Below are 23,473 nucleotides of genomic sequence, written 5' to 3' on the forward strand. Positions count from 1 at the left end.
CAGACTTTGAGAGGAGGGGGGTCAGAGCTGAGCACTGACAAAGAGCCTTATTCACAAATCCCATTTGAAACTTCCCCCAGCACCTCGGAAGGGACTGTGCTGTGACAGGAGAGACGTGGACATCAGACAAACTCCAGACTTCCCCTGCAGCAACCATTCCCTGATAACAACACATCTGCACTTCCAGGCACTGCTCTGCCTCTGACATGGGCTTGCTCCTCTTGTGGAGCTCGGAGACCTCAGGCAGGAGCTGTCATGAGCCATCTGCCTGCACTGCTGGCTAAGGTGTTATTATTTATTAAAAAGACTTTGCTTCCTTCCAAAAAACTGTCTCAGGTGAAGTTAAAGGACTCTGAGCCAACCTCACCAAGTGTTTCTTGGTCTATATCGACTGGGATGTTGAGCTCAGCTTAGGAGCTGAACACAGCAACGGATTACCTGGCATGCTGGAATATTACACCTCAGGGGATGGGGAGGGCTTGGGAAAAAGAACAGCTCTTGCCCCTATAGCCTTTCCCCTATAGCTGTGCCCCTACAACCTCCTATAGAGCCCCTGCCAGTGCCCACACTACTGGGGACAGCCCAAACCCCCTTCCTGCGAGTCCTTGTGGGAAGCACCAGAAAGGACTGTCATGGCCAAGGGACCAGTGTGTGTTTGCAAAGCTGACAATAATTTGGCACATCCCACAGGGCCAAAGGAGTTTCAGTCCAGCTAGCACAGGGGTAGTTTTTGACAGGTGATAGAGAAAGTCCTCAGGGCAAGCCAAATCCTTCCGTGCAGAGAGGTGGCACCAGTGGCAATGAAATATATTTACATCCCAATTGAAGTGCACAGCACTCCATCTGTTCCTCTGGAGCTTCCTCCCAGTGCCTGGAGCTGCCTCGGGTTTGTTAGGTAGATACCAACCTGGGGGTGTCCATCCAGCACAGAGATCAAACAGCAGCAGGGGTAGACTGAGAACAGGTCTTCTGGTCAAAGCAAGCCCACCTAAAACCCAGCCTGTAGCAAACATCCTTGGAAAGCTGGGGATACAGACCCAGGGTGGGCATGTACAGTTTAGACCTTTCAGCAACAGCTAAAACTCTCCAAATCCTTACATTAAGGAAAGGTTTCACCCACATGGTGATTAAGGTGCCAAAATCAGGCTTCTGCTCTTAAATTCTCCCAGGTGGTTTCTCTTTCTCATCATTGCGCTGATAGAAACCCTGGAGCAGCTGGAGAGAGCAGCCAGGCAATGGAATGTGAGGAACAAAAGCAGTGTAGGGAAGTTGTGTGGGTACCCACGGTGGTGTTCCCACCAAAACACGGGGACAAGGTGGCCATAGATGGCATGGTCAGCCTTGTTGGAGCAGGGCCAGGCTGGCACAAAGCCCTCTGCTCTCAGCCTGCCACAAATCAGCACCCAAACAAATGTTTCATGCAGCAATAAACCTGTTGAAGGAATAAATGAGCTGCAAGGTTATGCTTTGGGAATGTCTCCACCATGGCAAAAAGGATTCTCTGTACCTACTGATTAGGGTTATATTACAATGTGGCTTTTAAGGCTCACTGTGCTGAATAAAAATTTAGGCAATTAGTGATCTTATTTCTTAGGAAGAACTGCTTGCTATCGTATATTAATACAGCTTTGGCTCAATTAAAATTGTTCGCAGTCAGCAAAAACAATTTCTGCACTGTAATGAAATAATGAAATAATTATATGCAAGGGAGGACTTCTGATCTTTTTAATTATTCTATTCTTCATTTTTAAAAGGGCTATTTGAAAACGCACTCTTATAATTGATTGCTATAAATCAGTCAGGAGCATTCTAAGGATCATAAATATTCTAACTTTTAAAAGACAAAGAAATGCTAAATATTCAATGAAATCCTTCAATATTCAGAAAATTTAATCTAGGGTAAAAGGATAGACTGCTCTTTTGAAAATAAAAAGTAAATTTGTTGTCCTGTGAAAAATGAAATATCTTGAATGTCAGTAACAGAAATGGAATTAACAAGAGATCTTTTTATTGTTTTTTAAGGTCATTAGGCTGTGAATTCTATAATTATGGAAATTGTCAGTCCAGTTCTGTGGAGTGTTTGCTCCCATCCATAAGGTATTGGAATGTTCAATCAGTCTCTCTCGTGGGAAAGTTAGGTCATAACTGTAAGTGTACCAGCAAAATTGAATTAAGCAAAGAGATTTCATTAGTATTTATAGCCAGAAGGCATCTGTAAAAGTACAGGGCAAAGAAGTTATGTGGAAGTCAAAGGAGAAAAAAAAATGGGTTTCTGGTGACAAAGGCGAATGTGAAAGAGATATAAGTGTATAATGAATAAGAGCTATTGAGCGCTGCTCCAAGGAGGGAGTTGCAAAGATGTCAAATATTGATTTTCTTGTGTATGCCTTTGGACTACATATGTAATTGTTTGGATTTGCTGTCTTCATGATACAACAATATTTGTTGTTGAAGGTTAAAAAGCAGAGTGTGAAGCAACTCAAAAAAGTCTGCGACGTGTCGGAGAATTATAATAATTCCACAAGGAGGATTGCACGAGCAGAGCCTGTACTTTGGAGCAAATAAACACTTTTATGACAATCTGAAGCATTTGTCTATTGAAAGTGTAGCTCCTGGTGCTGCAGAAACACTCACTGTGTGCAGGGCCACCAAACCATATTGCATTTATTGATGGAAAATACACAATTTGCTTCTAATGAGTTTCTCCACTTTTTTATACTGCAAAAATATTCTGTGATTGAGTATATACAGGCAAAGGGCTGTATGTGCTTTTGTGTGTTCTCTCTGTATGTGCACACTGATAAATATAATCCTCATTTCTAAGTTGTTTTTTGAGGAATGCCAGGGCCTCTCTAGGTCCTAATGCAGAACTGAGAATATATATTCCCCCATTCTGATTAATGTCTTAATGCAATAAAATTCTTGGAATGTTTTCTTCATGAAGAAACAAGTGCACAAATCACCTTAAAAATCATTCTGATCTTTAATGATGCTGGCATGCAAGTTCTTGATATAGCTGCATAAAAGGTATTTGTGACTGTGTGAAGTGACATATCACATGTGACATTTTCCAAGTGTGATCCTTATGTTGGCATGCTCAGCAATCTCAATTTTACCGATGCTGGTGGGAACTTTGTCCCAAAATTCAGTGGGGTGTGGATTTCAATTAAACAGTCTCTTGGAAGTCCTGAAGAGCTAAAAGCAAACAGTGTTCCTGAAAAGTTGGAGACAACCCAAGTATCAGAGCCCATCCCAGTTATTCAATCTCTTTAGATGCTCAGGCTGGGAGGTGGGGTCTTCACTTTCAGAACCTGACAGTCTGACAGCCAGATTATAACTAAGAACTTCCAGTGAGGAGTAATTTGGAAAAAGCCCATACCCCAGCTGTAAACCAGAATAAGAATGGAATCAAACTCCCAAGTCGGTGTCAGAGCTCCCTTTGCTCTCCATGGGACTGGAAGTTCACCCACCACCTGTACAAGCTGGGAAGGAGCAAAATCCTCAGGAAACCCTGGGAAAGTTGCAGTTCTCCTTAACTTGTCTAAAAGTAAAGCTCTCTCAGGGCTGAAAATCACATCTTTTCCTAGTCCAGGGATGCAACTTGCTGGTTATTTCCTTGCTTCTGTCCTGCATCAAGTAGGGGCATCAAGGCACCTCATTTTTCATCCCAGTCACTGCTGCAGAGCCGTCCACAGTCACAGTAGCAATGTGGGGGAATCAGGAATTCAATTTCCTCCTGTGCAGTAAATGAGCATTATTCCCACTCAACAGAGAAAATTTGGAATATTTTGCCCTGACTGTCTCTCATCTGGAGCAGTTTCACTCTGCCACTTGTGTGGTGTAACTCTCTTTGTTCTATTACACCATCAGTGAGATGGGATTACAGCACAGACAGGTGGGATTAGAGCACAAACACATCAAGTGATTTTCTCAGAGCCTGTGATAGGAAAACCAGGCATTAGAATACAACAGCTCTGATATTCAAATCTATACAAACTTCTCCAGGCTATGCTATATTTTTTTCCTCCAAATTCAACAAATCCTCCTTAAGAACTCGTTTTGAGAGTACCCATTTCCTCCCTAGGAAAGACTAATCACAAATTAAATGTACAGTTGTTAATCTGAGGTGAAAATACTTTGTAATAAGCCATGTTTAGCACCAGTTTATGTGAAAATACATTTCCAGACCTGCTAAACTGGGAAACTGCTTGATTTTGAAGCACCCCCGAGAGTGCAGGGCAAGACACTGGTGTCCCTTCTCCAGCCCCCAAATCCTGCTGCCAGGAGTGAAGGGGCTGGAAGTTTTTGGAGCCCTGCTGTCAGAGTACAATGTTGCCTAAGCAAGCATTAAGAGATTATGGTAATGATAGGTGTGCTTACTCCAAATAAAAGGTTTCATTAATCAAGCCATACTGAGATAAACCTGTCAGTGGACAGAGGAAACTAGAAATCAAACGCTGTGAAAGTTCTGACAGATTGTTAAATAGAAACCCTTTAAAACTGAATTTAATTTACTGTGATATTACAGATATTTATGCATCAATAGGCAAGTGCAGATTGAGTTCGGAGGTCAGCTCTGGTGCTTGAAAAATAAACGTGCAGAATGAAACAGAAGGTGACAGTTACCTTTGGCAGAAATTACGGTTTATTAAACTAAATATGAAGCTCTCATCTGATTCCTGTTAAACAGCAAGGCACAGGGCTGGAGTGGAATTTACTGCAGTTATGGAAACACTCCCCCTTTTTTAAAGTTGGATCTATAAACTTCAGCAGAAGAAAACAGGAGCAAACATTGGAGCACAGAAGCACAGTCAGGCACTAACAGGCAGCCAGCACAGAGACCTTTCAGCAAGATTGTTCATGAGTTATGCCATTAAAATGCTCCTCTTCTGTCAGACACTGTGTGTTTTTTACTTCTATATTAGCATTTATTTATTTAATTTATCTTCCTGAATTAGGAAACTTAAGAAGAATTAACTTGTCCATTTTCAGACTCATACCTTGCTCAGAATCAGGACGTTCCTCTTCCTGCCTCTTCCTCCTTCTCAGCTTCAGGAATTCAGGGAAGCAATGTGAGAGAAACGTAAATTTAAGGAGAGATTTCTGTCCAGGTAATTCTGCCAGAGAGTTGCATGAAGTTTTTTAGGAAGAGAAGTATGATTCACCTGAGCAAGAGCTGCAGCTCAACCTGTTCAACGTCATTCTGTGAAGGAATAAGACCCTGGAGACTGGCCACTGAAGTGTCACAGGGAGATAGAAAATATAACATTGTTCCTCCTTCAAGGGATTATCGGGTCCTGTACAGGCAGGCATGAACCTTTTTGCCATTGGATCTATATTTAACACTAATATTTGTCTTAAATATAATGGTTGCATTGTTAACATGTTTTTGTTTCGAACAGACAACTGAATTTGAAGGGAAAATTTGGACTTAATAATGATCCAGTGAATCCAATAACAAGGCTGCTACTGACCCTACCAAGCACAGAAAGAAGTCCTTGATACAAGCAGTCCTAAGTGAAAATGAGTATCTCAGTGCTATATGATATGAACATATTTATCTGAGATCATATCTAAATACATAGCTCCAAAACATACAAGTATATTACATTTCACACACATAAGAAACATGTAAATCATGCAAGACATGTTTGCTATAGCTATGCTGGACATATGTCCTGCCCACAGCTACAGCCTGAAAAATCCTTCCCAACTTGAGGAAAGACTCATGCAAATAATTACTGCAGTGGAAGCAAGACAGGAGTAAAGTTGTTTGAGATCCAGCACGGCTTTATGAGAAAATGTCCTTTTCTGCATGCATGAGGAGTGCAGGACTGGGCCATTAGTTATTAGGAGCCAAATTAATTAGTTAATAAAAGCCAAAGCAGCAGGATAGTATGACTGTCTCAGCCATGAGCCTCCTCCTCTCCGTGAGCAGAGTGTGTTAACACCAACCAGCACCTCAGTAGCCACTGGAGTCACTCAGGAGCTGCGTGTGCAGAGGCTCCAGAGCAGGAATGACCATTGCTCCTCTTCAAGGTTCACTAGAAATGAAAATAAAGTGGGAAAATCTATCAGGAGAAAGAAAGGAAGGAAGGAAGATATTTCATATATATGAAGACAAAAATTTACCTTACAAATTTCAACAAGACTTATCTGGAAAATGAAACTCTAGTTCAGCATTAGGATATTGTTAACCTGAAGCACATATTTAAGTCCCATTAATTTATATGATTTAAATGCTATGAGCCTTTAGGCACTGGAAGGGGCTCTAAGGTCTCCCTGGAGCCTTCTCATCTCCAGGTGAACACCCCCAGCTCTCACAGCCTGTCTCCAGAGCAGAGGGACTCCAGCCCTCAAAGCATCTCCGTGGCCTCCTCCAGACTCATCCACGTCCTTCTGATGTTGTTCCCCAGAGCTGAGGCAGCTCTGCAGGTGGGGTCTCACCTGAAGGGGCAGAGGGGGAGGATCATTTCTATCACAAGAATCATGAGATTGATGAGAATGTCCATGTGCCCTGAGCGATGATCTCATTTGGATTCTGAGGAGGAAAGCCACAAACTGGAAAGTTTAAATAAACTTAAGGATCCAGAAGGAGCCCTCTCACACCTGTGCTGTGCAAGTCCTCAACGGGAAGGATCTACAAGTATCACAGAGCCATTTTCAGTAGAACGTGCAGGCAGCAGTAAAAAACCTGAGTAAAGAGGAGCCACAAGGGCTGTGAGTTTCCAGTGGAGCCGAAAGATGCCCAAGTGGCTCCTGTCTATGGCCAAAGGCTGGTGCAGGGATCACTCCACATCTCCATGACCTGCTCCAAGCCCTGTGACAACTTCCTAAACTACTGCACTAGCAGTAAACAGTCCCAAAACAGGAATAAGCCCAGCCCTGGGCAGGAATAGGATTTTTATCTCCGTGCCTTAGCAGAGAGCTGCGACAGCCTTCCACATTTTATTTATTTAGATGAGTTTACAAAGCAATTAAGACATTTTGGCAAATGCTGAGGTGCAGCTTTCCTCCCTTATGATAGATCATTCCTATTTTTTTTCCCCTCTCCTTCTGCACAGATAAATGTTTCATGGTCCCACAGACATATTTTCTCTCTGCCCAGTTGCTTAGAATCCAGTTTAAAATGCCTGTTGAACTCGTCTATCATGGAATATTTTAACAAGAGCCCCTAAATAAGCTTTATTTACAGACTGTAAATACTGCCTGACCAGCTCAATATACCATTTCATTGCCTCCTTAGCTGGAATTCCTCTTGGAAATCTCTCTTATCTGGTAAAAAGCATGAAACACAACAAAAAAATAATACTGATGTGGTTTAAGGAATAGATACCGCTTTTCGTATCCTCCCCTTTCAATAGGAAATACCACCCTTTAAAGATTTTTGTCAAAATGAAAACCCTCCCTGATTTTATCCATTCTGTCCTAGACATGAGCTGGGCTCTGTGCTGCCCGTGATCCCTCAAAGAAGCTTCTGAAATCAGTAGGGTTTTACAACATGCCCTGGAAGGCATTAAAAGACTTTAATAAAATGTTTAATAAAATGCCTCTAATAAGGTGAAGTATCTAAATGGAATTCATAGAAATATCCTAATGGGCAAACTGATGGAGCTTTGTGGGGAACAGCAGCAGCTCTGATAAAAGGGGTCAGTGTTGCCCAAAAAAATTAAATATATATCTATATTTTGGTCTGAAAAAATAGATTTTGGAGGTTAAAAAAAAAGCAGACTGATGCTGGCAGTTCTGCTTCTAAGAAGTTTGTGGAATCATCCACCTTTTACAGGAAAATTGTGATAACACAATTCTGTGTTTAGAATGTTGGAAGGAGAAAATGTTGGACTGGCAGAGACATGTGGCAGGTCAGGATGGCTTTCGGTGACTCCCCTTGCTCTGCCCTAAACCAGGATTTGAAGATGCTCAGCAATGCATAATTTCTTTACCAAAAATAAGCAAGGAGTCCCCTAAAATATGTTACAGCACTCTCCAGTCAAGGAGCTACCTGGTTTAGCAGGTGAAGAGGTGCTTAGGGAGTTTTTGATAGAGAGATTATGGACCTGATTACATTAATACCTAACATGGGTTTTAACCTGCATTTTGGGTAAAATTCACCGTTCTGCAGAAGGCCCATAAAAGGCCTGTGCACCTCTTACGCCCCACCAAGGCCCCATTTGGAGGGTGCACGTGGAGCTGGGGTGATACATGGGCCCTGTGCCTTGGGAGGGGCTCCAGCCCTGATCCATCAATAATATTCCATGTGTTGGGGAAAAATATTAGCAGAGTAATTTTATTAACAACAGCGATAACTCACTGCTTGTCTTTCCCTGCTCAGTAAAGGGAATCCAGGGTGTTGTACATGAGCCGGAGGAAAGGCTCACAAAACTATCCTGGAAAAAACAAACAAATGAAGCCCTGGGAAGCAGGAGAGCACGTGGGGGGGGGAGCCGGCTCCCACCAACACCTTGGCTGTGCTGATTAATGAAATTAAATTCTGGATCAGCACGAGGATCCCACGATGTGGGAAATCTCACGGGAGTGTCTGTGAGTTAAGAACTATGTTTGCTCCACACTGGGAAGGGGACTGGCCCAGCACACTGAGGGCTCCCAGCCGTGCTGCTTTCAGCAAAGGGATTTCCCTCACATCCCTGGAAATCCTCTTAGCTTCTTTATTTGCATCTCAATGGCAAGGGGAATAACTGAGAAAAAAAAACCTGCTGGGCCTTCCTCACACCTTCTGCCTACCTGCGAAGTCGGTGTAAAAACACTCAGGGCAGCGATTTGAAACGAGATGCCACTGCTGCCTCTCGGTGGATCCTCATCTTGAGTGGTGTCCCTTCGTTTTGGGTTGCATTCTCCCTTTTTGAGGCATGTCCCCATGTTTGCCCCATAGCACCACTTGCACCATCCCTTTGAGCCATGCATAGATGGAGGGAAAAAAACTACATCATGTTGATTTATTCAGACGAAAAAAGGCCTTTTCATATAAAATGCATATTCCTTCCTCAACCCACCCAGTGTCCCCTCTCCATCCATACATGGAGGAATCTGCAGGTTTTGAAGGAGCAAGATGGCCCAAGCACTTCCCTTCCCTGACCAGCCATTCCCTGGAGCATGAGCTGGAGGGTGTCCATGTCACATCCATGTGCCTCCCACCAGAGCACCCCAGAACCTGGGCCAGGGTCACCCTTTTGCGCCCATCCCATTCCTCCAGGAATTCAAATAAATCAAATTTAAAGGATTTTTTGCCTCTGCTTTTTGTTCCTATGTATTTATTATGCCTCACAATATAGGAGGGACAGGGATGTGACAGGGTGTTTAGAGGATGAGTTTTAGCCATTTTTATGGGATGACTGGGGACATGAGCAGGGCCCTTCCAGGAATCAACAGTGCTGGATGCCAGGGCTGCATGGGACTGCAGAGTGGGTGCAGGTGCTTGCAGGCAAAATTGGGGATAAATATCCATTTATTTAGGGTGGGAATTTGCAAAATGAAAATCTGAAGAATAAACGAATTTTGATTGAACTGTTGCCATATGCTTTGGGTTGTTTTTTTTTTCAAATGAGGTGTCAGCTAAGTTTGCAGCCGTCTTGCCCAAAAGGCAGCAGAACTCCTTTGCTCCCACAGCCCAATTTGCCCGATAGTAATCCTGTATTTTACCTTATTTGGTTAATTTTGCTCTCTCCCTGCTTTGTAAAGCACCCGAATCTCTGAGCTGTACCAGGCTCCACTCTTCTGACCATTTTGATTTAGGTTTGTGAGTCCCAAGAGGATTCCTCATGGGGACACCTGAGCGCTGCTGCCTGCTTTTGCCAGCTCCGCGGGATGTTTTCCTGCCTGTGTCCAACACAGGGATGTTTCCCTGCGAGCTGAGCAGAGCCAGCACCGCTGTACCCCTGCACCTGCACCCTCCCGGCTCCCAGGGGAGGGGTGGAAGCGAGGAGGCGATGACCAGGGCCGAGACACACCTACAGCAAAATTAACTCCAAATTCGAGGCGATTCGTGTTTTTCCATAAACACGGTGTTTGGCTGGTATTTAGATCCGGAGCAGGGAGAAGCTCGGGGTGAAACCTTAGGGGCGGTGAGAGGATGGACACAGTGCGGGGCTGCAGCGCTGTCCGGCCCCGACGGCGAGGGCTGCCCGGAGCGAGAGTGTGCGGGCAGATATACCCGCATAGACAACCGCATCCCTGCGGGGGGACCCAGAGGGGTGGTTTGTGCCTCCCCGCGCCCGCCCGCGGTCCCCTGGGGCCGGACGGGGAGCGAGACCGGGACCGCGGGGCAGCCCCGGCCCCTCCGCCTGGCTCGGAGGGGTGCGGGGGAGGGGGGCGTGTGTGTATCTGGGGGGGTCTCCCCCAGGAGGAAAGGCCTCGGAACGTGGAAAATCTGCGCCTGGATGAAACGCGACCTCAGCGGGAAGGGTAGCGCCTAAACAGCGCGGGGGGCCGCGGGGATGGGGGGCAGCGCGGGTTCCGCGGGGAACGGCCCCTCGTCCCTCCGGCAGTCCCGAGGGCTCGGGGGGGTCCCCGAAGTTGTCTTTCCCCCGAACGGCGGAAAGTCCCGCGGCCGCGGAGCGCCGGCCGCCCCCAGCTTGGGTTTCCCTAAAGGCGAACTGGGGCTAAATAATGGATCGATCTAAAATTAACCGGAGGAATGGAAATGCTCTAAAAATAAGCCAGCAGCTGCCGTGGTCGCAGCCCCCCGCTCCCGTGGGGAAGGGGGAGTGGGGCCGGCCGAAGGAGGGGGCGCGGGCAGGGCCAGGCGGGCTGCGCGGGGCGGTGCGGAGCGATCCCCGCAGATCTCCGCGGGCGCGGGGCTGCCGGCGGGGCGGGGGCAGCTCCGCACCTCGGCGCGACGGAGCCCCCCCAAAACTACGCCGCTGTCAAACCGGCGATTTTAATTTTCCTTTGCATTTATATATTTTTAATTATTTTTATTTGCGCTCGGAAGCGTCTGGGGGAGCGGCGGGTCGCCTCCCCCGGCATCACCGGCCCGGCCGGGGGGCGGTCGCGGGGGCTGCGGAGCGTGTGCGGGAGCAGCCCCGCGCGCCGGGAAGGGAGAGGGTCCCGGTCCGCTGCGAGCCCCTCCGCGCACACACACGCACACACACTCACACTCACACACCTCCTCCTCTTCCCTCCTTTTTGATCCATGCAGCGATCCCATATCCTCCCGGCTTGTCTCTTTTATTCTTTTGTACTGAGGCGCGTTGTCCTGGCCAGCAGTGTGAACGGGGGCTTTGTAAAACGGGACAGATAAAAATGAGCAACATCATATTGTTTGACAGAATGATCCAAAATGATAAAATGCCTTCTCCGGAGGGGGTGAAAATGGTGAATTCCTAAAAAACAAGAGCGTCGCTTCTCTCCTCAGTCTCCCTGCGCTGCTCGCTGTAGCCTAAAGGGATCTGCCGCCTGCACCAGCCCGGATCACGTCCAGCCACTCTTTTCAATGGGAAGTCTCTTTTTAAAAGCCTTCATTTATTTATTTTTAAATAAATAAAGAAGTGGGGGAGCGACTTCGTCTCGGGACCCCCCGTTCTCCTCGCGGCGAATGAAAAGCACAATTTTCGAGAGAAAGGCTCGTTTTGATTAAATCTGACATGCTGCTGATAACTCCATGCTAATGTGAAATAATTAACATAATAGCCATAATTAAAAGCACGCTAACAATGCCATAAATTTATCACACAATTTTACTAGCTTTCTGCCCCTAACTGCTCTCTCATCGTTAATTAAACGTGTTGCCTTTTACGGAATGAATGTTTATACATTTTCAATACAAATAAATCCGAAGCCGTTTTGGAAACATGACCAATTTCGTTTTACACTGAGATCTGCCGGGTTTACGGGCGATTTATTACAGTTTAAAAAAAAAGAAGAAGAAGAAGAAAAAAAGAAAAGAAAAAAGGAAATCAAACCTGTCCAAATAGAGGCCTAAAAAAATAGGGGAGAAAAAGATATATATGTGATAATCTGCATCTTTAGCGTAAAGCCTGGCTGGAGGGGGGGTCCAGGCGCCGCCACTCGACCAGCTCCGGCCCCGGCCCCGGTTCCAGTCCCGGTCGGGGGATGTCTGTGTGTCCCTGTCGTGTCCCTCCCCTTGAATATGTTTATTTTACAGGGATTTCTCACCCGCGGCCCCTCTCCTGCGAGCCCCTTTACCCCCGCACGTTTGTACCGAACGACAATGCTGGTTTAATCCAGGTCAGGTCAACGATTTATATAACTCATTAGTGAAAGTAATAGGCTTAAGGAGCTGAAAGGGGACACCTTTGGTTTCTCCTTCCTTTAAAACGATTACAGAAGCAGAAATTGCCCAAGCCCTGCCTTTCGTCCTCAATCCCCCCCACCCCTGAGGCTCAGCCTCTGGATTTATTTTTAACTCTCTTCGCAGCCAGTATCTTGCTTTGCCATATTAGAATCAAATTGAGTTGTAATTAATTTCTCCCTCTCTATCATAACTTATTCCATCCTCCCTTTCCACGCTGCTCTGCTGTGTCTCTATTTGACTCCGTATCGATCCGGACGATACAGTTTGTTTTTCTCCTGTTGCTAAATCTATCTGTCTATATGGGCGCCCACTTTCTATTTCTGGTTGTGTCATTATTGTGGGTTTCCACCTCCACAGAAGCTGCTTTAATTATTTTATCGCTTTGCAGGGCGCACTTCCTGCTCCCGCTCCCCTTCAGCCCTTGAACTTCGATGGGTTCGGGGGCTCCCGAGATATTTGGGGAAAACTTTCCTGATTTTTAGAAAAGCTTTTCTCCCTCCCCACTCCGGCTGGATGGGCTCCTAAATACTTTCTAACGGGATGGGCTCCAAAATACTGCCCTAAACTTCACCAGATGAAGGCCTGGAGCCGCAACAGCGCCCGCGGAGGGGCGCGGAAAGGCGCGGAGCGGGGCGGCCCCGCTCAGCCGGCAGCCGTGATTGAACACGGGATTAGCACAATAGAGCCCTAATCGAGGGGAAACGTTTCTTTTCACGCTAAGCACCGTAATTAATGGTATGAATCAATTAATTTGACTTTTGTTGTGTCGAAGAACAGCGCAACAAATGGAACGGGGGGCTGCGGAGTTGGGTTTTTTTCTCCTTTTTCCCTAGGAAAGCCTTTGCGGTGAGACGGGGGGGACACATAACGGGAGTGTGCGAGTGTTGCTGTGGGTATTTGAGTCTGTGTGTGTGTGTGTGAGAGGGCGGTGCGCGGGTGCGGAGCCCAGGGTCACGGTCCACGGGGCGCGGAGATCCACTGGGAAACGCGGAAAAACGGAGCGCAGGGAGAAACCAGCCTGAAATTCCCCCCCATCCTCCCCGCGGCCCCTTCCACAGGGTCGGGCCCACCCGCAGCGATCCGTCGGGGCTCTGGGAGAGGCCGGGACATCGACCTTAGCAAGACTCCGATGAATTTTGGGGGAAGGGAGGGAATTGCCTTCCCTAAGCCAGCACCGCTCGTAGGAAATCGTTCGCTCCTGGGACATTTTCCTAATTTAATTGCATTTACCGAAATCGGACAGCATGTGCGAGAACTACAAGAGCAAAAGTCTCGGCGGGACGGATTAAAAAGCTAAACACCGTGAGCCACCCGTGGCCGAGGGCCCGGGCGGGGGGTCCCGCACCGGGGCAGGGGTGGGCGACCGGGCCCCCTCCCGCCCCGCCGGGCGCCTCTCCCCGGGCCGGGGCTTACCTGGGGCCGCGGCAATACGGTCCTCACATTCACACACACTCCCTCATTTCCTACTTTTTCTTATGCTAAGGCCCGCAATGATTAAGTCGTTAACACCTCTGGAAAAAAAAAAAAAGAAAAAAAAAAAAAAAAGAAAGGAAAAAAAAAGGAAAAGAAAAAGAAAAAAAAAAAAAAGAAACCAGCTAAAAGGGTCTTTATTTATAGTTTCCCTTTGTTATTTTACGTCTTTTTTATTTCTCTCTGCAACTAAGCTAATAGATTAATCAATAGCCATTCTCTGATCTTCCGTTCCCAGTTGGTGGTGCGCTGCTAGAAAAAAAAAATAAAAAAAAAATAGAAAACCACAGAAAAGTGGTTTCGAAGCCCAAACTTGGTGCTTTTAAGCGCTATGACGGTGGCGCATCCGCCGAGCCTGCGCTGCCGAGCGCACCGAGAGCGGTGGCTCCTGGCCCGGCGCACCGAGAGCTGCGGAAGCGGCGACGAGCCCCCGGTGCGGCAACTTGTCCGCGGGGGCCGGAGGGTCCCGGTGCCGTCGGGGGCCGTCGGGGCGGGCGGAGCGGAGCCACCGCCGGTCTTTGTTGACAGTCCATGAAACAACTCGAGTTTTGCATGACTTCACAGCGGGGCGCCTGACGTCAGGCGGTCACGTGGAGCCGCCTCCGAGTATATCTTTAACGGGAAAGTAATCTATCAGGCAGTCGGGACCGCCGCGCTGCCAAAGTGGCGAGCGAGGCCCCGCGACCCCCGGCCTCCTGCCCCCGCCCCGCCCGGCCGCCGGGAGCTCCGTCCCCTCCCTCCGCCGAGGGGGGGAAAAAAAAACAACCACCAAAAAAAAACCAACCCAGAGGAGAGGAGGAAAGAGGGAAGGAAAAAACCCCCCCATCCATCCAGCGCGGAGGGCGGCGGAGCGGTGCGCGGCGCGGCCGCGGAACGGAGCGGTGGAGCGGCGGCGGCCCGCGGAGCGGCCCCATGCGCGGCGGGCGCGCAGCGCGGCGGGCGGGACCCAGCGGAGCGGCCGCCTGAGCCTCGATGCCCGGCGGCGGGAGGTGACCCGGCGGCCAGCGCAGCCCCGCGCACGGGAGAGCGGCGGGCGCGGCCGCCCCATGCCCCGCGGGGACGGCCCCATGCCCGCTCGGGTGTAGCCCCCGGGGCCGGTCGGAGCCGCGGCGGGAGCGGGGCGCGGGGGGACCCCGGTGCGGGCGGGAGGCCCCGCCGCCGCCGCCCCGCCGAGCGGGGATGACCCTGTCGGGCGGCGGCAGCGCCAGCGACATGTCCGGCCCCGCCGTCCCGGCAGCCGAAGATGTGGATATCGACGTGGTGGGCGAGGGCGACGACGGGCCGGGCAAGGACAGCGAGGGCGAGGCCGGCAGCCCCGCCGCCCTGCCGCGCCTGCCGCTGGACGAAGCGGCGGAGCTGGCGCTGCCCGCGGAGCCGGGCGCGGGCGCGGAGAGCGGCAGCAGCGGCAGCGGGAGCCCAGCCGGGGCGGCCCCCGGCGGCACGGCCGAGGGCGGCAAGGGGGGCGGCGAGGAGGGGGCGAGCGGCGGCGGCGGCGGCGGGGCGGCGGGGCAGAGCAAGCCCAAGAGCAGCCTGGTGAAGCCCCCCTACTCGTACATCGCCCTCATCACCATGGCCATCCTACAGAGCCCGCAGAAGAAGCTGACGCTCAGCGGCATCTGCGAGTTCATCAGCAACCGCTTCCCCTACTACAGGGAGAAGTTCCCCGCCTGGCAGAACAGCATCCGCCACAACCTCTCCCTCAACGACTGCTTCGTCAAGATCCCCCGGGAGCCCGGCAATCCGGGCAAGGGCAACTACTGGACGCTGGACCCGCAGTCCGAGGACATGTTCGACAACGGCAGCTTCCTCCGCCGCAGGAAGCGCTTCAAGCGGCACCAGCAGGAGCACCTGCGGGACCAGACGGCTCTCATGATGCAGGGTTTCGGTGCCTACGGCCTGGCCGGCCCCTACGGCCGCCCCTACGGGCTGCACCCCGGCGCCTACACGCACCCCGCGGCGGCCGCGGCCGCGCTGCAGTACCCCTACATCCCTCCGGTGGGGCCCATGCTGCCGCCCGCCGTGCCGCTGCTGCCGTCCAGCGAGCTCAGCCGCAAAGCCTTCAACTCCCAGCTCAGCCCCAGCCTCCAGCTGCAGCTCAACAGCCTGGGTGCCGCCGGCTCCATCGTCAAGTCGGAGCCCAGCAGCCGCCCGTCCTTCAGCATCGAGAACATCATCGGCGTCCCGGCCGCCAGCTCGGCCGCCAGTGCACAGACTTTCCTGCGGCCTCCCGTCACCGTGCAGTCGGCCCTGATGGCCCACCAGCCTCTGGCGCTGGCCAGGACCACTGCGGCCATCGCCCCCATCCTCAGCGTGCCTACCAACATCATCGCGGGGCAGTTCCTGCAGCCCGCAGCCCCCGCCGCCGCCGTGCAGGCCAAGTGGCCGGCGCAGTAGCCCCGGGCGGTAGCCCCGGGCATCGCCCCGGAGGGCTCCGGCCGCCCCCTCGGGGCTCCGCGGCCGCTGGGGTTCGGAGCGGTAGCGGGCACCGGCCATCGCCGCTTGTACATATTTGTATCAAAAATCACTGACGTTGCTTTCGGGGTTTTTATTTTTCTAAAGAGGCGAAATGACGGTCGCGATTAAGGAGCTGCGAACTTTCACTTTTTTTGAAGGTTCCGACGCTCCGAGCGGTTTTATCCGAAATAAACGAACAAACGAGAAAACGAAATTGTACAAAAAAATAAGCGGGGGAAATTTTAAATATTAAACGAACGAACAAAAAAAAAAAAGAGAGAGAATTTTGCAGAAAAAAAAAAGGAGGAAAAACGCTGTCATTCTATTATAGAAGTCTGTTTATATATGAATGAATATATGTATTCTAAATGTTATCCCTTCGTGTTGTACACAACTTTGTAAATAAATTTTTAAAATGCTCTGCCCGTCTCTGTGTGAGCGGCTCCTCTGTGACCCCCCGCTCGCAGGACGGGATGCGCGGCCGCGGAGAATCGAGGAGGGGGGGAAACAGCGCGGGGCGCGGGCGCGGAGCTCCGGTTCTCCATCCCCGCGGAGGTTTGGGTTCCGCGGGTCGCGCTGCGGGGCGGTGCGGGCGGATTTCCCAAGAAATCTCCCGTCGCTCGGGGTGTGCTTTGCGCGGCCGCGCAGCGAAAGCCACCGGCCCTGCTTGTTACCGGAGCAGCCGCCGCGGCGGGGCCAACATCACACCGATTCTTCCAAAATCAAGCCTTCCCCTGCAGATCCGAGGCTCCCTCAACCGCGCCGTGATGTTTCCCTAAATATATAAATTTTTCTCGGCCTGACTTCGGCTCCGCATCCCGACACTGAGGGATTCCCGGCCGGAATAGGTACGCTTTGGGTCGGCGTTCGGGGCTAATTATAAGGGAAATTATTTTAAATAAAACACGTTGGGTCAGTTTAAGCAATGTTTATTATTTATTTTATATGAAAAAAACTTATATATATTCAAGTCGTGCCCGTGCGGTGACCGAGCGCGGATCTTTCGTTTCGATCAGGAAAATTATCGCTGTTAATGCAGCGGCTCTTCCCGCGGGAAAGAACTGGCCTTTCCCAGCTAATTCCTAACAACTCAGCTTTAACGGCAGCTGTGAAAATTAAAAAAAAACCAAACAAATTCAAGTACATTTTCGGGGCTAAAGTAAAGAACCGGCCAAGAGGAAAAAAAAAAGAGAGAGAATTAATATGTACCGTTATAATATTTAAAGCGGCGCTTTGTGGTGTTGAGCCTGGAGAGATCTCGGTCTCTCCTGTGCACTGACAGTGTTTGATACTTCATTATCTTCTTCTTACAACGTGACATTTTTTGTCACCTTTGAAAACCTTCGCGGATTTTGCTTTTCCGCCCAAATAATTCGTTGTCTTTGTTAGGAAAATCGGCGGCGTGAGATGCAGGCGGGATGCGGGATGCGGCAGGCTCGGCTGCGGGAGGAGCCGGACCAGGCGCTTATTTCCCTTCCAAAAACCAGCTGGCAGCCGCGGATTTAAAATAAATATATAAATAAAAGTGTCCTTGCTTTCCTGGTAAGCAGTAAATATTATTTCTTCCTAAGTAAATATTTATACCTCCGCATACATAGACTAAAATAAACCGAGCAGCCCCGCTGATGAGATCGTTTGAACTTTATAAATAAGGATTCGCTAATCATCTGCCAGGGACAGGGAGAACCTGGAGAGAGCGGGGACACGCGGGGCCCTGCACGGGCACCCACGGCCCCGCGGAACCCCGCGGAGCGGAATGTGTCGGTGCGTGGCGGTGTCAGAGGAGCGGGTTGTTTCACAGTTGTGTCTGGGTAATCGGTTTTACACAAACAGCAAATGGTGGGTGATCTGTGCGATTGAGGGGGTTTCTATATTTAGCGGATCCCCTGGGAAAAAAGGAAGGAGCCTCTGCCCGGAGTCGCTGTGAGGCTCAAGAAGCTGCTGATCCAGGGCTTCCAGAGGACACCGGATAACAGGGGCTCATTCCATTCCCCAGCCTTTGTTACTTATAAAATTACTCGCTCATATTTCCCCACATAGCAGCAATACCTCGGCTCGGCATCTGCTCGCCGGCGGCGGCGGCACCGGCAACTTTCCTCCCGCTGCCTCCCATCGGGAACCGCTTCTACCTCCGTTCCCTCAGTCCTCTCTTTCTCTCCCCCAGTCTTCCTTCGATCGTCGAGGACAGCGGCTGCCAGGAGAAGCCTTACCCCGGGAAGGGGCGACGGCGGCGGCGGCCCCCGGGGCCGGGCAGCACCGGGAGGGCGCAGGGCTGGGGAAGGACCGCGGTGAGACCCCCGCCCAGCCGCCCCCTCCCCGCGGGAGCCGCCGGGTCCCGCAACCGCGGGGCCGGGAGTGGCAGCGGGGCCGCGCGGGCGGGGGAGGCTCGCGGTGGCCGCGGGGCTGCAGTGGCGCACCGGGGCCTGCGGGGGGCGCGGCAGCTCCCGCTGCACCCGCGGGGAATGGGCGCGCCCCCCCGGGGCCAGGAGCACCCCCGGGACCGGGAGCATCCCGCATCTCCCGGAGCCTGGAGCATCACTCGGGGTTGGGATCACCCCCATAGCTCCCGGGGCCGGGAGCAGCCCGGGGAACTGGGAGCACTTCAGATGTCCGGGAGTACTCCCGGTGTCCGCAGCCGCCCGGGACGGCACCGAATGGGCACAAAGCTACCGGCGGGGCTCGGCGGTCCCGGGGGTGCCAGAAGTCGGTCCCCATATAGGGGAGGGTTTGCAACCGGGACGGGAGCGGCTTTCCCGCACGATGCTGCCCGGAGGAGTGGGTGCAGCCCCCACAGCCGGACTGGGAGCGGCGGGCCGGGGGCAAACGGGAGCACCATGTCCTGGCGAACTTTCCTCAGCCACGGGCCTCAGCCAGACCACAGAAACTCTTTTCCTTGTTCTTTCTCTGCTTTTCCCATCCACAAACTTGTCCGACGCATATGGCACAACTTGACACGGCCGGTGACAGATGCCCATTAGTGTAAGTCGTGTCACGTCGGTCCCTGGGGTGTGTTGGAAGTAACTAGATCCGAAACACCGCGAAAATGACCCTCCTCGCAGCCCAGAGAGTTTATCCAGAGCCACCTCCACCCCGCTGACACTTTCCCCCCTTATTTATTGCAATTACGACCCCGCCGCTCCCTCCGTCCGGGGAAGGAATGTACAATAGGATCTGGCCCTAATCCTCTAAACCATCACGTTGGTTGAAAAAGGGGCGAGATGGGCTCATCAGGGCCACTTCCTAGGCTCCCGAGGAACTCTCGCTTTCCCTGCGCGGCCGCGGGAGTTGCGCTCCCTCTTCCCCCCCACTCCGCTCTGCCGTCTTCCAGCACCGCCTATTTATAGCACCCTGGTCTGTTCCCGGGCAGAGCGCGGGGCTCAAAGTTACGGGCTGACGGGGCTAATGGGTGTTGAGAGGCTGCGGCGAGCGTTGGAAAAGGCAAGGAAAGATCATCTGCGACATTGTGTATTTATCGCGCGTGGACGTTGTTCCTCTGTAAGGAGCCCCAGCGTTCGGGGTATCCCCCCTCCGCCCCCAGTCCCCCGGGCCGGCACAGCCGTGTTCCCGGCGAGGTAGCGGTCGGAGACCTCTCTCCGGAGATGCGGGAGGGCAGAACTGAGGCCCGGTTTCCCGGAGGAAACACCGTCGGGAGCGCTCCGGGGGCACCAAGGGAGGGATGCCCATCGGACACCTTCCTTCTCGGTCTGTCGCACAGGGAGGTGGCCGGAGAAAATCATCCACTGGGGACATCGAACCCCTTTGGGATACGGTTCCCTGTTCCTCGGGGGTAACTGGTTAGAGTCCGAGCCGGCTGTACCGGGGACATTTAACCGCGCACCCCCCGCATATCCCAGCGCTGCCTGACTCCCAGCGCTTCCTCCGGCTCTGGGGATGCGGCTCTCCTGGGCCAGAAACAAAGGAAGGGGGGCCAACATTTCGCTTTGGGAAGCGCCATCCCTCGTCCTTCATTGGGCTCTCGGAGGTCTCCCACTCCGGGAAAGACACAAGGACTTGCTTTTGCGGGGGTGAAGAGTTTTTCTCCCGTCTGCGGGTGCGGGGCAGGGGGGCAGTTCCCGAGGGAATTCGATGGGATTTTGCCTCCTGGGGCAGCTCGGGCAGTTTTGTGGACTCTTCCTCGTGTCCCAGGCGCACTCGGGGCCCGTCCCCGCCTGCCCCGCGGGATCAGCTCGGCCCGGGAGGCGGAAAAACAGCCTCGCCATTCCGAGGGGGAATTTATTGGTATTAGAAGGCAGCGGGTGAGGAATCACAGCGAGTTCCACGCGCAAGTTGCGCTGCCCATCCCCGTGGGTCTGGGCACGGGAACGAGCATCCCCCGGGGCGGCGACTGATGCGCTCCCGCTTAAACTCCCGCCCGGAGCCGCGAGCATCCCTGTCATCCCTCCCCGAAGTCTCCTTTCCCACCGCTGTGCCTTTTCCCCGAGCCGGGAACCGCTGCAACCGGCCAAACACCCTCATGCAGTTTTCTTGGGAGACAACACTTCTATTTCGAGGGCTTTTATTGAATTACGTGTTACCAGTGCTAAAACATAAAGCGTTATGTACTTAAAAGATACAGAGTATAGGTATTACATCCACAGGAAGTATTTTAGTCAGTGAATGTTCAATGTAGCAGGTAGAGATGAACTTAGCACGTCTTCCAGACTGAACTGGGAACAGACTCTTCAGCCATAAAATGCACTTAACAGTCTATTTAATAGTGGCGAGGTCCTTGAAAATGCAATATCCATGCTAATCTTGCCTTTTTCTAAATCAGAAATGAAAAATAGGTCAGGAAGGTAGAACCTTCCCCTTCCATTTAAAATGTGACATTTAATCTATTTAAATAACTAAGTAAACTTTATTAATCCAGGATTTGGTAAGCAAGCTGAGGAAGCAGGCACTGCGCGACTTTATTAAGACGGCGAAGTGTGAGAAGGAGCGTCCTTGAACTCCAGGTGCAATAAAACCCCGGGTTTCTCCAGGTTCAGCAAAATGGGAAAAGCCAGGACACAGGAAAACGGCCCAACCTCTCCTCTCCATGAAGGGATGGAAAGTCTCGCTCTGCTTTACCGAGGGCTCGGAGCATCCCCCGGGCTGGGAGTCCCCGGGTCGGGCAGGGGAAGCTCCGTGTCCCCCAACGCCCAGAGAATCTCAGGGACTTAAGAAAAAAACCCAAACCCTCAATAATTTCTAGTTACTTTATTAAGTCCTAGTATTTCAGGGGAATAAAATAAAACAAATCCATCTCCCCGGTAGTGGTTTCAAAAATGTTTATTCCTGTTTTTGCTCGGGAAAGGATAGGAAAGAGCCGAGGCTCCAGCGGGCTGTCGGTGCGTGGCTCCCAGCGCCCAGCTCTGCGCCCGCTAAATCACGGCCGATGTTCTGGTGTCGGCATAAAAGGTCAGATTGTGAATCTGCAATTGAAAACGTCTCCAGAGTTTGTTTCCCCGCTCGCTCCTGCATCACGGCTCCGCTCAGAAACGAAATCCTTGACGAGCTGGAACTTTTTATGGCCGCAGGCTCTTCCCCCAGCCTGCCCCAGGAAAGACTTTCTCATTATCCTGACCGCATTTCACTCCAAATTTATAGAATACCCGGGAGATATTTGCCTTGCCACTGCTGGGCTTTACATCAAGCCTGAGAGCCAGGGTGGAGGAGAAGAGGCAGCGGAGCTGCCGAAGCCTCTCGAGAACGCCAAGGGTTAAGAAAAGCCGTTTATCTGCTCATTATCGGTTTCTCTTTACTCCTGAGCACCAAAACCCGCTCGTCTCCTACCCCGCGGTATCAATGTGTCCTTAATGCCTTTTCCAGTCATTGATCTGGTCAAAGTCACCGCAGAAACACTAGTGACAGAGACTCAATTCCAGGCGACGCGCCCAATGCAAGTATTTAGAAAGCATTCAATAAAAAAGCTTTCCCGGGGAGTGAATGATTTCACCTTGCAACAAAGAGCGCTCAGCTAATTGAAATAATGCACTTGAATGTGCGGCCATGGGCTCCTGCTCGCCCATTCCAGCTCCAGAAACTAATTAGGAATAACCTGCAAGATAAAACAGAAAAACTTCTTCCTTTTTTTTGCGGTAGGAGCCCATAGGCAACGATCACGGACGGTGGCTGAGCGCTGCGGTGCTCCCCGGCCTCGCCATTTGGGCAATTCCGGGCAGGGAAAATCCTGGAGGGAAGAGCAGAAGGAAAGGAGAGGGGGCTGAGAGAGGAGGACTGAAATAGGAATCTGCCCTGGTGATTCTTCGCCGGGTTTAGGCTGGGAATTCACTTGGCATTGTGTGTTTTCAGTGTCATAAACCAGCTCCAGCCGCAGTGGGTTCGGGACGTGTAACTCTGTATTCCAAGTTACTTCGTAGTTGATGAGTTTTTAGGATTATGCTTATTTTACAGAGTTGTGATCTCCAGACAACCCTTAAAATCCTACCAATATCCTGCAATAGAAGCATTTTACTTAGCAGCAGTGTAAGTGATGGAGTACAACAGATTAAATAAACTGTGTAAAATTTGATGGGCATAATCTGCCATTTTCCACAGGATTATGGCTCCAAACACCTTGGTAAAACAGCAGACAGATGTGATTTTTGCCTTTATCAGTTTAAGACCTCAGACTTTCAGTCTCTTCACGCTATCTCACCTGAGGTAACACCACAAGTGACAGAAATTATGGCAGGTGTCGGAGGGACCAGGATGTCCAAGCAATTTACACTCGAAAATGGTTGCAATAGTGGAAATTAGTATTCTAGATGTTATTGCACTGGAAGAACATAAAGAAAGAAAACCCATCTCTGGTGTTATGGAATACTATATTCATAGTGCTTATTTATTTTAAAAACAATATGTGCTTCTAAAAAAAAATTATCATTTTGTTTCCTATAATCTCTGGTTACCTTAACATTTCATTTACAAGTAATCAGACACTTCTTGACCACATTTTCATTTGGTAGCAGTTGTGTTTAAACCCATCACAACTTTCAGTCCTGGGATTACAGTTCAAGGAGAGCACTGCTGGCAGCTCATGTGGAAGGTCTGGACATGAAAACCTCAGTATGTGGTGTTAGTTTTAAAAAGAATGAGTTTTCTATTCAGTTTCAGTTACACACAGCCAGAAGGAAAGGCCAGGTTGGACAGGACTTGGAGCAACCTGGTCTAGAGGAAGGTGTCCCTGCCCATGGCAGGGGGTGGGATGAGATGAGGAGCTTCTTCCCAGTGACCTGGTGCGTTTAAGAACAAGTCTTCCAGCTGCTCCCTTCCTTCTGTGAAAAAGAACCCACA

The 23,473-nt window shown here is 51.0% G+C and overlaps 1 protein-coding gene across 1 annotated transcript; it reads left to right on the forward strand.

Annotated features, from left to right (window-relative positions):
- Window positions 1-14,920: 14,920 nt before the first annotated feature.
- Window positions 14,921-16,135, forward strand: FOXD3 (forkhead box D3). Its single transcript, XM_027694423.1, has one exon. It carries the CDS (start codon window positions 14,921-14,923, stop codon window positions 16,133-16,135), a length of 1,215 nt encoding a protein of 404 aa, XP_027550224.1.
- Window positions 16,136-23,473: the final 7,338 nt, after the last annotated feature.

The sequence above is a fragment of the Neopelma chrysocephalum genome, unplaced genomic scaffold (assembly GCF_003984885.1).
Source record: "Neopelma chrysocephalum unplaced genomic scaffold, ASM398488v2 Primary Assembly neopelma1_97, whole genome shotgun sequence".
Taxonomy (NCBI): Eukaryota; Metazoa; Chordata; class Aves; order Passeriformes; family Pipridae; genus Neopelma; species Neopelma chrysocephalum.

Excerpts from the sequence above, each read along its gene's own strand:
- FOXD3 (XM_027694423.1), top strand. The coding sequence starts at position 14,921 with ATGACCCTGTCGGGCGGCGGCAGCGCCAGCGACATGTCCGGCCCCGCC.